The sequence below is a fragment of the Apteryx mantelli genome, chromosome 2 (genome assembly GCF_036417845.1).
Source record: "Apteryx mantelli isolate bAptMan1 chromosome 2, bAptMan1.hap1, whole genome shotgun sequence".
NCBI classification, from domain to species: Eukaryota; Metazoa; Chordata; class Aves; order Apterygiformes; family Apterygidae; genus Apteryx; species Apteryx mantelli.
The window spans coordinates 84,959,394-84,979,476 of record NC_089979.1 but is presented as its reverse complement, the minus strand read 5'-3'; the positions used below and the strand labels follow the sequence as shown (position 1 = coordinate 84,979,476).

Here is a 20,083-nt window from a genome sequence, read left to right as displayed (position 1 = left end):
ATTCTATGCCTAATATACTAATATTTTTTACTCTTATAAAGAACTGTATGCAGCACTTCCCTAAAGCCAGGCATTCTTCCCTCTTTTTACTGACATTATTTTCCCTTTTTTTGAGAGACAGAGAGGAAGCTATTACAGTACTAACCACACAGTGGTGCTAAATGGCATTATGATCGTTTGATTGGCAGCATGTAAGAAAATCGACTCCTTTTTTTAATATATGTATATAGTACAAGACAGTAATAATAAATCTTATTTTGGATCATAGCTTGAAAATAAATTAGCAACCAATAAACAGACGATTTAAGATGTGCACCTTGTCCAGCTTTAGCTGGTCATGCCCATTTAGTATCAGTGAAAGCAGAGAATGGTCTTTTGTCTCTGCTGATTCACTTAGTGCACTGGAAAGAACAGTTGGCTTGTACAATTTTTGTCAGCAAATGTATCCTTCACCAAAAATAAATTTAGTCCAGGGACTAAACTAACTTCATTTTTCTTAATTTTGATATAGAGGTGGCATCATGCTTTTTGCATAACAGCAAAAAAGCATCTATGCAGAGACTGACAGTTTCTGCCTGCAAGAAATTTTTCAGGAAAACAAAAGCAAGCTTTATAAATGTGCAAGGATGTGGTTGAAATGGCTCAGTGCTGAGTTACTGCAGTGCTTACAATGTGAGAATATGCTGTGATACAGGAAGAAGTGCAAATATGTTTTTAAAGCACAGGACAATTTTTATTAAGGGTTTTGACTGATGATTACTTATAATTCAGACTTCTCAGTGTTGGCTCTACTCATTCACGGACTCATTCACAGACAGATTAAAGAAGTACTTAAGTACCTACCTAACTGAAGTATTTGCATAATGTACCCTGAACAAATCAGTGTTTTGAACACCACGTAATGTGAAATTTGGCAACTCGTCCTTTTTCCTCCAATTTTTTTTCAGAAGGTGCTTCTGTGCAGGCAAGTGAATAGCCCTATTGCAGACTTGTGCAGTGTGGGTAGTATGCATTTTAATAGATGTCTGTGGAATTGTGAATGTCCAGCACTTCTGAAAATTTGAAAACTACAATTCAAAAAAATATATGTGTATTATTACAAGTGTAGAGAATATGAAAGACAAACTGGGTTCACAGTATCTTTAAAAATCCACATTTCTTTTGTTTAACTCCAGGATCTAGCAAGGAACTTAGACTGATGGATAATTCCAAAATGTCTTAAAAAGCCTAAACCATTCAAAGCTTAGTGAACGGTGCTTTTCCCTGAGAAAAGTTTTGTGAAGGGCAATGTGAAGGATCAGAGTATGGATAAAGGCATTTGTTGCTGGAGGACCTGCATGTTGGGTTTATCTTCTTTTCGCAGTCCTGCATACAACAGAGCTGGCGTTCACTGACCTTCAAAGCCTGTCACTGTACCCAGGTGCTTTGTGATGAGAAAGATTAAGAAGGGCTTAGGATTAATTTGTTTATTTTGCCTCATGTTCAGTGACAGAGATCTATCACTTATATTAGGCAACATCTACTGACTTATTCATTACAGGATCTTTTAGCTATCGTAAAAGCACCCTAAAATTTCAGATATACCGTATCTTATTACTTCAAAGACTAAATAAATACAGCAAAATAGCATCAGCAACTCTAAAGTATTTGGATATCGAATTGGTTGTGTCTATTATTTTTTCAGAAAAAAAAAGGTTCAATTAGATATTAAATCCCTTTCAAAAGTGACTGAGCATTTTGTCTGTGCTGGCTCTGTGATGGTTGTATCAGGCAAATCTGTATTTAGATGGTCTTCACTGGTAACAAAAGTTATATGCATCCTGTACCCTATTTGACTTGTTGCCAATTTGAATATTTTTGCATATACAGTCTAATGTATATACACTTAGGTGTAACTATATGGAACAATTCCATTGCTGCAGATAAAAACAAATTGCACAGCTGAGGCTTAGGACTAAGCGAGGAAGAACTGAATCCTATCAAAAACCTACTCTTGATGCTGAGCATTCATTTTTCAATGGCTCCTACTCATTACCATTTCCAACTGGCAACGCACTCTGAGGGACATGCAGATGCTAAGCGCAACAGTTCCAAAAGCACTTATTTTTGAATCATCTGCCTGGAGGAAAATGGTGATGAGAATGATTTTTAAAAATGAAACAGTTCACCAGTTTACACAAAGAGGAAGCAATATATTCAAACTTTTAGTCACAAAAGAACGATGCATGTGAAGAGTTGAATTTATGTCTCATTGGCAAATAACTTCACATGGGTACCCAAGCTTCCATTTTATGTCACTAAAACTGGCAAAAGAATAAGTGATGTGACATCATCTGGCCTTTTAATGTGCCTATCGATAATTTACTATTTCCCAGATCAAGAGATTGGAGCCAGGAATTTGGTCATTAGAATGCATAGAAAGCAAATCTAGATCCTAGAAAATAAATCTAGGTCAGATTTGGGGAGAGATTTAAGCACCTAAATTCTAAAGTTTATTGGAACTCAAGTTGCTCATTTCCTAAAAGTTGTTTTATTACACACGTCCAGAACTCCTTCCTTTTGGACAGGGCTAAGCAGCTATGCACCCGTCTCTCTTATGATACCAGTCAGGACCCTGAAATTATTCCCATACCCTCAAAAGGTGTTCAGTTTCACAGATGTGCTTAGTTTACACAAAATTACACCTTTAACAGTTTACTGTCCGTAATATATAGCGACTCCAGCCTTTAAAAACTAGCTGATGTTTCGGCTTTGTTTTTACTCAAGAAGTTGGTCACTGGTGTACCTGTCACCTGTGCTGAAGGCTGAGGTTCAGAAGACAACTTTAAGGTTAAAATGGGAGTGTCCCTACTTTGGATCTCCTGCTGAGTACTTTGATCACCCGGTTCATAAAATAATTACAAAATTGATAAATTCAGTAATCTTGAGCTTATTCTAGCCCAGTACAGCAATATCAGCAGCTGAGATGCTCCCTTATAAGAACATTTGATAACCTACTAGTTGGGACATTAGTAGGAGAGCAGAAGTAGGATGCGTGGGTCTGCAGCCATTTGGGCCTCCTTTACACTGAGTGAGGACTCTTCACCAATGTACTGGACAACAGTTTTATTATTAAAATAATCAAACATAAAACCAAAATAATCAAAATAAAATACTAAGAAGTGAAAATGAAATACATTGTCCAAATCATAAAATATTGCTCTTTTATTCCAAACTGGACCATTTTTTCATGGGGTTTTAGTATAAAAAATTCCAATATAAGAGAAATTATACTTTGTAGGCAGAGCTAAGAATTACTTTTCCACAAGTAAAAGTGATGTAATTTGTGAAAAGTCATACCTGATTGCATATGAAATAAAACACAAAATTCCAATTTCTTTTAAGACTAAGATCGCAACTGTGGATTCTAACAAAGATACAATTTACTGTGTGTGTACAATTACACAATATTTAATTCTCTTAACTTCTCACTTGAACGACAGGTTCATACACCTGGTCTGTGCTGCATACCTTTTTCAGTTTGATGACTCCTTCCTGGTTGTTCTCATCTGTTGTGATTTCAAACAAGTTTCCTCCATCTCCTGGAACTATGTTGTACTCAATTTCTGCATTTTTCCCAAAATCAGGATCCACAGCTCTGATCCTTCCAACAGCAGAACCAACATGCGAGGATTCAGGTACTTTCAAATGGAAGATACCTGTGAGAAAGTGGTAAACAGTCATTCCTGGGACTTCTTGACATATAACATGGTATGTCTGATAAAAAGTAGGGAGCTTGTGCCAAAAAAAAAAGGCTTAAATCAGCCTATTAAGATGATAAGTTCAAAACAACAGAGGATTAGAAAAAAATATGCATGTTTTACCCACTGAACATGCTAACTTCCCCTAGTTTCTAGAATTGGGCTAATGTGACTGTAAGGGCCTCGTCATGTCTATCTATCTGTCTGTTCATCTGTCTGTCTAGCTATATTTAATGTTACCCATACAGTTGATTCTTTTGGAATTAAATTCTACTTATAGACAGTACGTGTTTATAAGCCTTTTCCTCCTTCTAACACAGTTCTAACAGTTACTTTTAACACAGTTTTCAGTATCTGTATTTTTATTTTTATTTTGTCTTAGAAAACAGATCTATCCATTTTACAGTAGTTGAAAGGAAAAATTCAACTGAACAAGGATTTCCACCTGTTAGTGTAATACCCAGTATTAAAATTTCATACACAATTCCTTATGGGAAGAAATTGAAGAGTGCTGTTTATATATTAGCCACTAGAGGGTGCTCTTACTAGAATTTTAGGGGTAAACATGCATTTCTAGTTTTGCACACTTTTATTTTCAGTTTAATTACTATTAATTATAATAATTAAAAAAACCCTGAAAAGCACACAAGACTTCCCTATTTTTTATAAGCATAACTATTGATATGTGAGGACAAAATGGTTTCACTCATGGAAAAAGGTATATGGAAAAGATGCTAGACATAGTCATTAAAATAGCTTTAAAAAAAAGGTCAGAACTACTTTGAATCAGCCTTGACTTTAACAACATCAACAGCAGGCCTCAGATTATAACATCTTGCTTTGGCTTATTACATTGCTGCCTAAAAGGTCTGCCTTTCCTGCGTAGCTTCGTCTCCTGTAGGAGGCATATTAGGGGCACCTCTGAGATTTCCCCCTGGCTGCAGTTCAGCCACACTTCACAAAATCAAACTCTGAGAAGTTGCACCTCCTATAACAGCAGGATAGATGACTTTCACATCCAGCTGATGAATTAAACAGCAGACACAGCTCCTTGTTGCTATCTCCTTACAGTGCATGCTGTGTCAGCTTTTTCAGCTTTGTAATGCTTCTGAGAAAAGGAAAAATAACAGTAGTACTGCAAGATTAGGAGCAAACCTACTCTTCTCTGAGCTAGAAACACTATTTTGGACTATGGTGCCTGCATAATTGTTTCTTTGAATATCTCTGAAAAAATTAGTTCTTCCTGCTTCCTCCCTCTATCCATCAGTATGCAAAGTATATCTGAAGGCAAAATTTGCTTTATTTTGTTTGAGAAAATCCATGTGTGCAAAATTCACTTGTGTCAGCATCCACACCCGGACATTATCATGTGTGTCTTTGTCGTATTCATTGACTGAGCTGCTAAAGGTTGTGCAATTATCATTTTGCAATTTTTTTCCAAGGGAACATACAAAGGGAAACTTTTCTTCTTCTTCTTGTTTTAACAGCTGGAAAGGAATGCTATGAGGCAAATAATTATAAGGCAGTGTTACTTCAGCTATTTTTTAGTAGTACTTCAATGACTCTGACTAAAGAGTAAAAGCTTAAAGTATTATATAGGACATAGAATCACAGATTGTACTATTACCTAATGTCACTTACAAACATGCTTATTACTGGGTCTCTGCTACTCAAGTTGTTCCAAAGAGGTGCAAAAACAAAGGGTTCACGAGGGCTTTTCTTACACTTGAATCTCTTTATTATGTTTCCTCAATGTAGTTCTAGCCCTAATGCCCAAGTCTTTGACAGACACTTATGTTGGATTACAAAGCTCATTGCCATAGTATTTGCTCTCTACAGTCAAATTTGGGTGAACATAAAATGTAAGAGCATATGATAATGGATTTTTCCTTCCTTGCCTAGTTGATACTGAAACTTTGCCTAGTTTGCTTAGTGAACTGATGAGTACTCAGATTCATTAAAACAAACATTTCTCTATACAATATTGTACCTAGCTGTAAAGCATATCGGGCTTAGATGAAGTCAGAGAAACACTACGTTGCTCTTTTCAGATTATTTAGCCTCTAACAGTTATTTTCAATGACTTGGAATTTCGTCATTTCCAGAAATTCAGCAGCAATAAAGATGGGGTCATTCAGATTAATCTGAAGCTCTGAAGTAATTGTCAACTCTGCCAGAGTCAGATCTCTGAAGATGTAGTATGTAATTATGCTGTCATCACCCTCCTGTAATAGTACCTTCACAGCATATGGAAGATCTTAATGGTGCTATTTTGACAACATACTTTTGAGAATAAAATAAATGAAAACAAATAATGTATATTGTCGCCAACTCAGGAAAAAAAATCAACATAATATAATGCATAGAATGATTTTTTTTCTCAAAAATACTCTTTGTAAAGAAAAGAAGGCATTTGAAATGATCAATACATGCTGCACATGAGAGGTAACAGAACGATTGTTCTGTAGATTTTATTTTTCTGTTTCTAGAGGACACTACTGTTGCTGTGGACTTGCTGTGACTGTTTAGCATTATTTAATTTTTATTGTCCATTCTGCCTACATAGACTCCTACCTCCATTTACTGTAGAGCTATATTGAAACACACTTGAGTAATAGCCTGTTACTCCCAAAGGTCCTGAAAAGCTTGTTCTTTGCAACTTCTAGAAATCGTGGGACAAGCAGCCTGGACAAACATGCAGCAACGAATTACACTGTTCAAACATTTCTGTCAAATTTTGCAGATTCTGTCATGTGACTTCTTTGCCCACAAAATCTTTTCTTCTGGTTGCAAACAACTCTTCTAAATATTTTCAAAGTTTGGTGCTGGCTTTTGTAAAGGATTAGTGATATGGGATTTACCAAAGGAAAAGTCCCTTACTTTTCTCAGACTGCACTAGGAAACTGAACTCTGCAACTCTGCAACACTTCTGTTGATTTCAGCCATGTATGTTGCATGCATGTCCGAATATTTTTACACATAGGAAAGCTCAATGCATATTGCCTGGTTAAGACTTGGTCAAGATGCCATAAATAGAATCTTAAAAAAAAAGACATTAAAGGTGATTTTTAAGGCCAAATTTAATGTGCCAGGTGACAGATTTAGCTTATGCAACAATTCACACTTAAATTTCACTGATGTACAAACCAGATCCCAAAGCTAGAGAAAGGTCAGTGTTTATTTAACTTAACACAGGCACTGAGGACATCCCCTCACAAAGGCTATGGCAGGTCCTGTCTCTGTGACCCATGTTGTTAAACTTCCCTGGAGTTCCAGGCTGAGAAGTATCAACAAGGTTGATAAAAAGAGATGAGTGATGATACTGTTGAAGCCTTTATGCTGAAACAACTGATAGGGATTATTACTCAGCCCCAAAAACATTCAGGAAACTGAGATGGAGGTGAGCTAACAACTAATATACTCCACCTCTGAGTTTCTAAAACAAAGATAGTTCCAAAGAGTTTGGTGGGAAGAGATCCAAGATGAGTAAGTGACAGGTAATCAGTGATATTGACTGAAATTCAGCATACATTTGCTGTTCTTTTGACATGATTGGATTAGTTTTCATTTTTAAGGCTCAGAAGTTCTTCTCTGGCTTGATTTTCACTTAGAAAGTTTTTTTGCTTCCGCACACTTATAGTTTATGGAAAAGCTGGCATTTACCAAAAAGGTTTTCAGTTCTGATGAGAATAACGAATGAAAACCATCAGTATATCAGCAAAACAACCATTAAATAGTAATCCAGGTTAGCATCTAAAGACTTTGACTAAATGCATAATGGCCATCAAACAAACAGCTATCAATCCCAGACTTTTTAAAATCTGTCCCCCCCCCCCAAAAAAAAAAAAAAAAGCTTGTGTGCATGTAAATTATCTTCCCCTGCTTTTTTTTGCCTACATTTGTTTCAGGTCTTCTTTAAAATACCTCTTCCAAAGTACTGCATTACAGTTAGTCATGATTAAAAAAAATAGATAATCAAAACCTCTAATTTTTATTTTTTAGAAAAAAAAATACTGATTATCTATATTATGTAATATTACAAACCTTGCAAAGCTGAAACTCAAAATCAAGCAGACAAGAAAGAAAATTGTTCCTTTAGCAACAAAATGAACAAAAATACTGTAACACTTGTTATCTTGACTTACCAAGGCATGGCAGTTACTTATCCCGAATGGCCTCAGCAGTGCCTGGCCAGGTTCTACAGGCACTGTTTTGTGCCTGTTTAAGAATAATCCACAGTTCTTACTTACTTGCATATGTTTTAATATTGGTGTAATAGGCAAAACGAAGGGTACTGTACATATAATCTGGTGTCTGATATATTTAATTTGTTACAACAGCTACAGTTAATAATCAGTGGCATCTGATGTACAGGCTCCTACAGCTGGGAAGATGGGTATTTGTGCCTCTCTTAGCTGCACCCCGGTGCCATGTAGGGGCCTGGGACCTCGTGTGGGGAAGAGAAAGGCCGTGCTTCACCACCACGTGCTCTGATGCAGGGATGGAGGTTGACAGTCAGGCATGAACTCACATTGGCAAGTAAAGCTTCAGTTACAGCAAGGCTTCTTCCAACCCTGAACCCACTGCTCTGAATTAGGGTTTACGGCCTCATTAGATACAGCCCACCCATTCTTAAAGATGCCTGGCTCTTTGCTGCAGATTCCAAAGTCCTCATCTGCCAAAACCTACATCTCCCCAGACTGCAAAGATCCTGTATGTTCAGGTGTCCCCAGTTCTTCAGGATAAAATGCGCAGAGGTAAGAGGCCTTTCAAGTTTGACTCCGCCTGACTCTACACTAATCCACATGATGGAGCTTCCCTGAGCTGGTAGCTTCAGAGCCAGGAGTCCCTATCAGCCCCTCAGGTAAGCTAGCAGACCGAGTGTTTGGAGGACCTCATCTTTTTTCCCTCCCTACAGGAAAAAAAATCCAGCATATGTGTTATAATTTTTGTGTATTGAAATATTTCAGCTTAATCATTTGATGTTTTTTGTCACTGAAACCTGTTGTCAGACAATTTGCTAAAAATACACATTCCTACTGCATGTCTGAGATTAATTCCACTGAGTGTAATATCCCCCTAGTCACAGCACCTGCCCAATGGGAAATGCCAGTTCATTTTCTCAGCTGAGGATATTCTGACCAACGGCTTCTGTTTCCAAAGAGGGTCAGGCACAGCAAAGACAACAGAGAATGCTCCATTTAACAGTACAATGTAGAAATGATTCCAGAAGCAATTTTTGGAACCAAAGACTTTGAGGAGTGGCTAACTTAACACCCAGACAGGAATGATGCTTGCCTTTGTTTCATGAATCTTAAATTGTCTTTTGTATTGTAGCACAGTTTTAATAGGTGGCAAAGAAAATGCTCACTTCTAGAACTCCCTTATGTTTGTAATTAAGGCTTTCTCCTAAATGATATGGTAAGCTGAGGAGACTAAATCAAGTTCTTGAGTGACTGCTTTAATCATTCCATTATTACTATATGAGAAAGATACCACCATTATCACTTCTCTGTCTTGCTGTAGAGCAAGGTGGTGCCTGAAATGGTTATTTGTGCAAAGTCTAACTTTGTCCATATGACTATGTTTTGTAAGATGTGTTTCCTGGATGCTAAAGACTTATGTGGAAGAGCAGTTTTAGATGATCAGCTTCATTATGTATCATGAGCAATGAAGAATCTTTTCCACTAGAAACTGTTCTGCTAATAACCAGTCTACTATGTATGATAGAAAAATTATTATCAAACAAAAAAAATTACAAAGCCCAGACTGGAATGTCATGTAATTATTACAGAATGAGAACTATATTTTATTGGTTTTGGTACATTCTAGAAGCTTGAAACAAATGCTTTTATATAAATTAGGCAGTAGTTATAAAGAACTATAAGAATGTAGCATGCTTTACAGATAGACAAAATTTTCAGAAGAAAATATTTTTCCTTTTCCAAAAATCTCAGACAGCATGTAATTGGCATTTATCAAGTAGGCATATTGGTAATATTCTGGTGATCACACTGTTACCATGAAATAAATCAATACGCTTATTCCCTCCATAAAATTTAAATTGCATGATATATGAGAAACTATATTGGCAAGGATGGGATGCAGAGTTTGTAATGCTCTGCTTAATATCTCTGCTTCTTATATATCTTGTGGGAGATTTTTCATATTTTCTTTATTACTTTGGCACAAAATATAATAACATGATTTTATTACAATTCATTCACTGTTAAAAATGTGGTCAAACCATTTACTTTAGGATCTAAGCCAAGTACTCTAAATTTTCTGCACTGGAAGAATCTTTTTCTCTTCATTGACTAAGGAAATTAGGTTCCTATCTTTAGTCCTCTGAATCACACCTAAGTTACATGCCTAAAATCACCTAAACAAAACATGTTTCACATCTGTATTACTCAAGACTGCTTGTGAAACCTTGATTTGCATATATCCATGTATATTGCATTGGGTACATTATTCTGTAAACACTTTTCACTAAAGAATACATTACTTTTCTTCACTGAGTTGGCACTGTTTGAAACAAAAAATGAAATTTTTAAACAATATAAATCTAAAAACATCAAGTACAAGAGAATAATGGATTACTGTTCTTTGTTTTAAGTGTGGTTTGCTGTATACAGTTTCTTTATAATACTTTTCTTTCCTAATATTGAAGTGTGATATAGAGCAAAAAATATGATACTTCTGGCCTGACATTTGTAGTCTCTTAGGCTTTATAGCAAATATAATCGACTTATCAAAGTGATGTTTATATCTTCCAAATTAAATGTCTAAATTTGAGATCCGTATATAAATATTGCTCCATTTGCAATGAAATCTGTGGATGGTCAGTGCTTACTTAAAGATCCATCTCTTTGACAGTGTTGGCTATCATATCTATAAAATGAACAAATTTGCTGCAGAAGCTACTGAGAACAAATACTCTTCATGAATTCAAGAGAAAACAGGATTTCTATAGAGAACTTTTGTTATTATATTTTTCTTTTTATGACTTTCTTAATGCAAAAACTCTACTAAATACATAGTTTGGACTCTACTTAAATAGTCATCAGCTTTCATTTTGATATGCAAATGGAAGACATTTTCAAATGTCCTGAGTATCTACAGCTCCTACTGTTGTCAGCAGGAAGGAACCTTTGGATTGTTGCAAGTGCTTTTGAACATATGGACATCTTATTTAACACTTTTACAAGATGTGAACACTCCTGAAAATCAGACTAAAACTGTGGTTGTTAGGTATTTCTGAAAATCATTGATCTGTTGAGATAATAATTAGATAATTGCCTATGGTCTGTTTCACTTCATGTTGCACCATAGCCTCTAAATTTTCAGAAAAAACATGCGAATGCTCAGAAGCAGAACAGCTGTGTTGATTTCTTACTTGGACAGAAGGCCTTCAGGAACAGGGCAGATGCTGCTAGAAATGATGTTAGTGATGCAACAAGAAACACTGTCGTCTCTGAGTCATTTTGCAAACAACTGTTAAGGTATTGAAAGGCAACCCCATGCTGTTAAATCTGTAGCCCCAGCTACTCTTCAGTATCAGATAGCAAGCGGAGACTTGTAGTGCCTTTGAGCAGTCCCAAGGTTGCCATGGATAATTTCATTCATTCGTTCTAAATACTCCCCGTGTTTTGAATGAATAATTTCTTCACTACTCCCTACAGAAAACACACTGGGGCAGAATGAATGTCATGTTTTCTGCCAAAGGATGTTGAATTTCTATGAAACATTTTTGTTTTCACCTTCTATCCAGAAGGCAGCAGATGTAAAATATAATTGTTAATAATAATAATCTACTATGATAATAAAATATTTAAAAAATCCTGACACATAAAAGTTGCTGTTAATGATCAAATACCACTTAAAACTGATGTTGGAGGGGGAAAGAAAATGGATAAGTGCAGACTAACAAGAGTATTTTATGATCAATAGATAATATTTAACTTCTAACCACTATTGTCATCGTTTGTATTTCTTGGACTATTGCTTTTATGGAGCTGTCAGACTATTACATTTTACGTATTGATGAATTATCTATATTTTGTTTGCTTATGGAATAATACCAAGAAACTTTTTTTTTTCTTTTTTTTGGTTTACTTGCTCTGCTTTGCAGCTGAGGGCTCAGTCTCTCTGTTTAGTGCCTTAAAGAGGTTTTATTCCATTCAGCCAGTACTCCAAACAGTCTTCTAAGAACAGCCTTTGCTCTTTGTGTATTCTTGAGAAAGTTAAAAAGATCAGCAACAATATGAGTGTGGCAGACATAAAATTTACTGAACATTTAATGTTCTTGAGATTCTATAGTAACTGAATATTTCTCTCCCCACTTTAATTCTCAAGTTTTTTAATGTTATGCTTCAGTGGGTTTGGGGTCATTGTTCAGTTTCAATAGAATGTTTCACTCTTTAAGATGTTTTATGATCAAGATCAAGCCACAGTGACAACTACCATACCTAAAGAGCTTTCTAAGGAGCTTTAACTGAGACTACATCCACTTTCTGGGTCATATCCGCTCTTAGTGAAAGTGTTTGAGGAATTCTGATATGAAAAGGAGTAAGAGAAAAGTTGGAAAAAGTTGGCATAATTATAAATAAAAAGCTGAAGAGATGCTGAACTTTATGTAAACTCATCCTTTATGTTACACACACACAAATAGTAACAGATACCTACATCACTGTCAGATGCTGTGAGTAAAGGTGGGCTGCATGGCCTCAGTAGCAAAGCACAGGCTCAAAAACCTACATCTGTATAAGGAAGTTTCATGTAGCCAGCTATATTCTGTGACATGGAAGCCAGCCAATATAGAACAGCCTATTTCCATGTTATTAAATTCTCTTGCCCACAGCAAAATAGGTCAGCTTCATGGAAAGTGAAGAGAGTAGGAACCACTCTCTACTACACAGAGTAGCTCCTGATCTGTCCCAATTCTCCCATGTGCCCCAAATTTGTCTGAGAAAGCTTTATTTGGTGTAGGCCAAAACCGTGCCAGGGATTGTTATAATAGTTTAACAGTACAGACGATTTAAGTATCCAGGAAAGTTTCCTGACACTGTTTAGTAGTATAGATGCAAGTAAAGAAAATAATAGTCACCAGTTAGTCACAATAGTCATTGGTAGTCATCACTGCTCATAATATGAAACTGCAAGGAAAATACGTTTTGTGCTCTGGACTCAAGTATTCTTGGTAAAATGTAAATAAATACACAAACACACTAGCAAAACTCATTGTAAAGCAAATTCACCAAAATCTTGTACTTCTTTCCCAACTATAATACAAAGGCTAATCTAGCAAAGTTTCTGAGACACATAATTGTTAGTACAAGCAGTATACGGTTACTAAACACCATTTATAATAGAACAGTCGAAGGTGGCAAATCAAATGGGGTCCTTGATGTATCAAATCCTGCTCAAGCATGTGACAAGACCTAGTCCATACACAATGACCAAAAGCCCCAATCCTGCAAATATTTGCATACATGCTTAATTTTACTACTACAGTTATTTCTACTAAACAAAGCCAAGCATATATAAGCAATGTAGGCAAAGAGCAATTTTTTTTTCAGGAAAGCTTTTCACCATACAAATACTTCTTTAGGTCTACACAAGCAAAATAAAATGGGCTGTTGCACACCTTGACCACCACAGCTGTAGCAACACCAGTACTTAGAGCAAATAACTCTAAGTATTTTTTTTCTTAGAGATACTTTCACATTACAGTACTGAAAATGTACACGTTCTTAACCATTTTGCAGCATATCATGGAAATACTCCCCCAAACTGTTCTTTTAGTCTATATAAAAATATCTATAATCACATTGATTAAGTGCTGGAGTAGGAAAAAAAAATACAGAGGCATTTATATGACTAGCTGGCCAACATGTGGCTAACATGGGCTGCTCAAATGGAAACAACAGGAAAGGGTCATTGTGATAATGGTGTAGTGGACAAGTCAAGCAAGACAGAGCTGTAAAGAGTTTATCTGGGATGGTGAAGACCCAGGAGCTCAGTATAGCAAAATGTGGTGAGACTCAAAGCTGGAAGTGAGTCAACAAAGGGCATTTTAAGGAACAAAAAATTTAGGGAGGAGGGGGAGGAGATGGCTACACTGCAGTTAAAAAATAAAGGTGTGGTCAAGGATAAATTTGTCTCTTTTAGGGTAAGGGAGGCGAGTATATGTTGGATGTAAGGTAAGACAGCATGGGGAGGAAAGCGAAGGAGATGTTGATAGTATGGAGATATGAGACTTGGAAGGAATCTGGACTGAAGTTTTCCATGTCCTCCCCTGATTCCTGTGCGAACACTGGGCAAATACAATTTGCAAATATTTATTCAAGCACGTACTGATTTGACTACTGTTTTGTTGGTGTCATAGCTATTGTTAAGTGACTCCCAGGTATTAAAATCTAAACCTATAATGACCTCTGCATTCCTGTCTCCCATCACTCCTTGAAGTGGCTGATTAAGATATGTGTTCACCTCAAAAAATGAAATTTTATTGTATTCAGAAATCACAGATAAATGGATAAATTGGACTCACCTAATATTTTCTGACTGGATGTTAAAAGATTGAAGCTTGATTTACAAAACCTGTAAAGATAAGGAGCTGGTGCTTTTTTCCTTTTTGTCTTAGTGGTTTGAAAATGAACAAAAGATGGAGTAGACCAGGTTTCAAACTTCCCTCCCTTTCTGATTCAGAGCAGGCTTTGACTTGGTCTCCCACCTAATCACTGGCTGTAGGCTAGTCTGCAATGAATCTGTCTACCTGTCTTGTGTAAGTAGCTCCCATTTGGTATAAAATAAGTAATTAGCTGCCGGAACTGAATTAGCGCATCTTGTCTGCCAGGCAAATGCTTTAATCAATAGAGGATAGACTCATTTTCATTCTGAGAGCCAAGGAATGTACAAGGGTTGTATTCAAAGCACAACAACTTTTAACAGGAGCTTCACAGAAAGCCGTCCTCCCCTAGCTAAAACCCAGTAGGTAGAATAACTTCCCAGAAAGCTGGATCCGCTTGTCTCAAATTCTTAATTAGGCAGATAGGAGCTCTGAACCTTACCTTACCCAAGCAACTTTTCTAGCAAATTGTCAAAGTACAGAGGAGATAACCTGTCTTCTTATTTTGAATCACAACCTCTGTTTTTATTATTTTAATTTTTTAGGTTATCGAACAAAAAAATTAGCTAATCACACGGTCCTCTCCAGGGTTTCTGTAGATGTCTATTTTACTGCTGGGGGTGATCAGTGTTGCATTCTTCTGAAATCTTTTAAGGCAGACACCATCATTTGAGGAACTTCTTTCTCATAGGCCAGTAGATGTGTGGTTTAAAGAAGGAGCTTGACTACACTCATCCAAAGCAGTGGGTTAAAAGAGTTTTGTTGCTATCATTTCATGTGGACCAGAAGGCCTTTTATGTGCACTCTGCATGTGAACCCAAATCTCTAATGAAATCTGAGCAAGACAGATACAAAGCCACATGAGTGGAATCTGTTATATTTAATTTACTGAATGAACAAACTGACTTGCTTTTATATATGCTTTTTTATATACGCTTTTATACACACCTTGTTAAATAGTGTGTGTGCAATTTCTGTGATATAGCAGCCTTCCTAGAGATAATTGAACATAAAAGTAAATAATAACGATGAGAATTTTCATTTCATAGAGTGTGTATGAGTATGTATGTATAGGCAGTTTATTCTATGATCAGCATTTGCTTTTTTTCTTTCAAAATAGTTGTAGTTCTACAATTTTTAATACTTGAAAGTAAGACCTTTAAAATATAGTGCAAACCCACAAATAACTGCCGAAAACTGATGCTTTCTAAAGGGTAATGATTTGCAACCTCTTTTCCTAATTTCATAATTGCAAAAGTGATCATCTAGACAATACATCGCTCAAACAGCATATAGCAATGGCTATATGACTGAAGGAAAACAGCTTAGCTCTCTTTTATAAGGCTGTTTTTTTCTGGAAGTGAAATTACTAAAATTGCATTGATGAACAATATTTTTTCCAGTTTGTAAATTATCAGTTTTGTTTACTTTTCTATATTTGCTGACTTTTCCTTTTCCTTTCCACTTTAAGATTGTTGTTTCCTCTGCCCTGCTCTCTCCAATTAATAAATTCTACAAAATAGATTGCACCATCTACTTTTGAAATCCCAATCCAATTAGCTGCCACGTTTCTAATACACTAACAGGGAGATGAAGTGCAGGTCTTAGGACCAGTCCTTCAACCTCGTATTATTTAAGGTATCATTACCAGAAAGATGAATAGTTCCTTTCCTATTTCCAAGCATGTTAGCATTTTTGTTAGCCATCCTTTTTCTGTGCAAGCAATCTTGATGGCTTTCACTGGGATACTTCTGGAAAGACTAATGATAGGAAAACCTCACCCTTGTGATGGTTAGTCATAGCTCTGGAGCCTTCCAAACATTTTATAATGTGGTCACCAAACAGCCCTGAGAGGATGGTTTCTGACCATCAGAGAGCTGTTATCTTAAAGCCAATGTTAGATAAAATTAAATAATACAGGTAGATAAAGTTAAAGTATAGGGTCTAATCCTTATTTCATTTTACTCACATTAAAACTATTTTTCAATCATTGCCCTACAATAATGAGTCCTCTAGTGGGCTGGAAATGATATTATAAAATGCATCTTTAGCCAAATAGTTCTGTTCAATAAAAAATATAAAATAAGGGAATGTGAACACCTTAAAAATAAACCAACTAATCTGAATTCATAAGACACTTGAGAATGGTCTTTTCTTCGCTAATATCAAAATAAAAACTATATACACTTTAAAATTTAATGACATTTCTTCTGTATCAGGGATTTATCCTGTAAAAAGTATATTTATGCCATATTAAAATAAAAAGTCATAGTATTTCTTTGACTAAGACCCTTCCTATGTGCCTTTATTGCTCTGCATATAAGATTTTATTTCTCTAAATTGCTTTCACAGTCACTCTGTCATCAGTGAACAAAAGAAAGAGACAGGAAAACTGAAGCACAATAACCTTACAAAATATGAATCAACCACTTCACTTAATTGGTTTGATTCTATAATGTATAATTTATACCAACTAATTATAAAGCTTTTGTCATTTAAATGCTGAAGTAAATATAATCCATCCATCCTTTCTTGAAGCTTATTTTAAGAGTTGGAAACAAGCCACAACTGTCCTTGCGGCTAGCTCAGAATTGTCTAACACTTGACGCGTTAAGAGTTAGCCCATTAGCTTCCAAGAAGGATTTGCTGAATTGTCTTTTTACTTAACCAGTTATCATGTACACGAGTAGCTGAGAAAGAAAAGCCATCAGGTCCCTTCTGAACCAGGATGCATGCCTACAGATAAACAGCTTTTATCCAGTCTTCTCTGTTCAAAAGCAATGTTGTGTTATGCCAAATTTTCATTTAATTGCTTAAACATTGCTACTATTATATAAAAAGTACATTTTCTTTCACTCCTTTCCTTAATTTTTTTTCTGCAAGAATCAAGTTTTGCTATGAAACAGTTATTTTAACGTTTACAAACAAGTTCCATCTTCAGTAATGAAACGTGCGCAGTAATTCAGAAAAGCAGTGTCTTAATGAGTCAGGCAAGACAGACATATAGAATCCTCATGGAAATACATTTCTACTAAGAAGTAATTGGAATCTATTTTTCCTTGTAGTTATTATGAAAATATCAGTTTTCTGAAGTTTCTTAGTTTTCCGAAATGTGGGCCAAGAGATACCTGCAGGTCAAACAACTCAATCAGAAATATGTGATATTTAGAGGTTTCCTTGTTGTTACACAGGCATCTCCTCATTACTGAGAAACGTACAAGGTGGGAGTTCCCTGATGACTGTGTTTAAAAGCAGAGGTACTAAATAAAAAATCCTGTGTTTGGCAGGATAGTTGATGGCTTTTCATCACTGTAATCTGATATCCCACTCAAACCTGCCTGTCTCCTTAAAGGACCCTCAATGAGATGAAGGTGTTCCATGCTAGAATTTTTTGGAAAGCTAGTAATGCATTATTTATCATTGTAGTTTCTTCTAAGCATTAATAATATACACTCTCCCACTTCTGCTGTGAATTTTTTTTTCATCTTGACTGAGTTCAGAAAATAAGTTTAAACTTTATTGTTATAATGGATATCTTTTTATTCTATAAGATAATCTGGGGCACGGCATCTTTGGCATAAGCACTTTGGGAAACTGCAATCCTGATTATGTAACACAGAAACATCTACCCAGCACTGGCTAATGCTAATGGAACTTTATTCCCTTTTTTAAGTCTGTACTTGCACTTGCTGGCTTTGTTGGCCAGTGACATGATACTGGAGGCCTCAACCCAGCTAAGAACAATAAGGACTCTCTAGGTCTTGCCAGGCCTGAACTTGGGACCTACCAGGACCTGACTTTAAAGGCTTATTTTTCACTTAAACTAAAATCATGTATAAATATCCTTTTAGCTATGGTGGTCAAGCAGATGATCAACTCCATTCCCTAACAAGCAGTAATTCTGATTCATGGCAATGTTTTCAAAAAGCAAACCCAAACTAAGTAAAATTACAATATTTGAAATAAAATTCATACTCAACTTTTTTTTCCTACTAATTATTTTTGTCAGTATCTGCAATTAACAGGGTGGCTCTATGAATTTCGGGCATGCTATACACTATCTCACATACCACTTAATCATTTGGGACTGGCTGAGTAATTCCCCATTCACCAGGATTTTTGTTATCACTATTCTGATTAAGCAGAAATCCTTAGTTTACCACAATCTATGTCCTCTGTAATATGTTCACAAAAAAGGGAATATGTCAGTTGACTGTCTGCCTTGATTAAACATGTTGCAATGCACTGGGGCACCCAAACTGACATTTAAGCCTGTGAGCCATGCTAAATGTTTATTACTTCCAATATCGACATGCACCTCAGATATTATTCTCTTCTGTTTTGTTGAGATCCACTGCTATACTTTGGCTTCTGCGACACTTGATATAATAGAACGAAAAGGTTTTCAACTCTACTCCTGTGCAAAGCAGAGAACAAACTTGGTCTCTTGGGTTTTTTGCTCCTTCATAGCAATGATTGGATAAAAAAGTCGTAAATACAGTCCATGCATGAAATGAGACCTCAAGTCTATCATCTTTTTCAAAGAGGAAAATATATCCCATGATTTCTCTGTTTCATGAAAATTTTCTGACATATGTGAGACTAGTATATTTTCTGTAACACTCTAGTAGATGAAGGTATGCAATGAAATAGAAAATGACTAAAGCCCCTAACAGCAAAGGAAGTCAAGTGTACAACTGAAAATCAGACACAGGAAAGAGCACTGGCACCAAAGAGCTTGCCAACGCACTGAATTTTTCAATTTTCAGGAGATTGTAAGATTTCCTCTTGCACCTGTGATAACCTCCTTGCAGAAGGGATTCCAGCTGAGAGGAGCAGACAGATTGCAATGGGGGGTGCTTTGAACATTGAGCATAAAGACAGTGGGGACATTACTTCAAAGAGACCCTCTGTGATGATTCCCCTGTGGAGCAGAGGTGGAGTTCCTCACAAGTGTTTTGACAGGCTGTTAGAAAACACAAGGAAGAACCAGTGGTTATAGTCCATGTGAGTTCTGACAGAATAGTGTAAGACCGGACAGCAGTCTTGGAGGCAAAATTTAGGTTGGTAGGTAAGAAACTGAAGATGAAGACAACCGGAGTAGCATAGTCCGAAATTGTCTCACTGTGTACAACTGGGGAGAGAAAGATGGAGGGGCAAAGTTTTAATGCCTAGCTGAGAAAGAGGTGTAAGGAGCAGGGATTCACATTACTGGCAACTAGGGACACTTGCTGAAGAAAGGATGTCTGTATAAAAGCCGTAAAATTCATTTCAACCATAAGAAAACCAGGCTTCAGAAAGCTTAGAAAGTTTCCTATGTGATTAGATTGAATCACAGAATCACAGAATCGCTGAGGTTGGAAGGGACCTCTGGAGATCATCTAGTCCAACTCCCCTGATCAAGCAGGGTCACCTAGAGCACATTGCACAGGATTGCATCCAGGCGCGTTTTGAAGATCTCCAGAGAAGGAGACTCCACCACCTCTCGGGGCAACCTGTTCCAGTGCTCTGTCACCCTCACAGTGAAGAAGTTTTTCCTCATGTTCAGATGGAAGCGTCTGTGTTTTAGCTTGTGCCCATTGCCTCGCGTCCTGTCACTCAGCACCACTGAAAAGAGTCTGGTCCCATCTTCTCGACACCCTCCCTTCAGATACTTGTACACGTTGATAAGATCTCCTCTCAGCCTTCTCTTCTCCAAGCTAAACAGGCC

The 20,083-nt window shown here is 36.5% G+C and overlaps 1 protein-coding gene across 3 annotated transcripts in view; it reads right to left on the bottom strand.

Annotated features, from left to right (window-relative positions):
• The window catches only part of CDH12 (cadherin 12), a 235,344-nt gene that overhangs the window by 51,131 nt on the left and 164,130 nt on the right, over nucleotides 1-20,083 (bottom strand). For all 3 annotated transcript variants that reach the window (XM_067290983.1, XM_067290982.1, XM_067290984.1), the window contains exon 6: nucleotides 3,511-3,698. In XM_067290983.1, coding sequence (XP_067147084.1) covers nucleotides 3,511-3,698 — 188 coding nt within the window. The remainder of the gene's footprint in view (nucleotides 1-3,510; nucleotides 3,699-20,083) is intronic.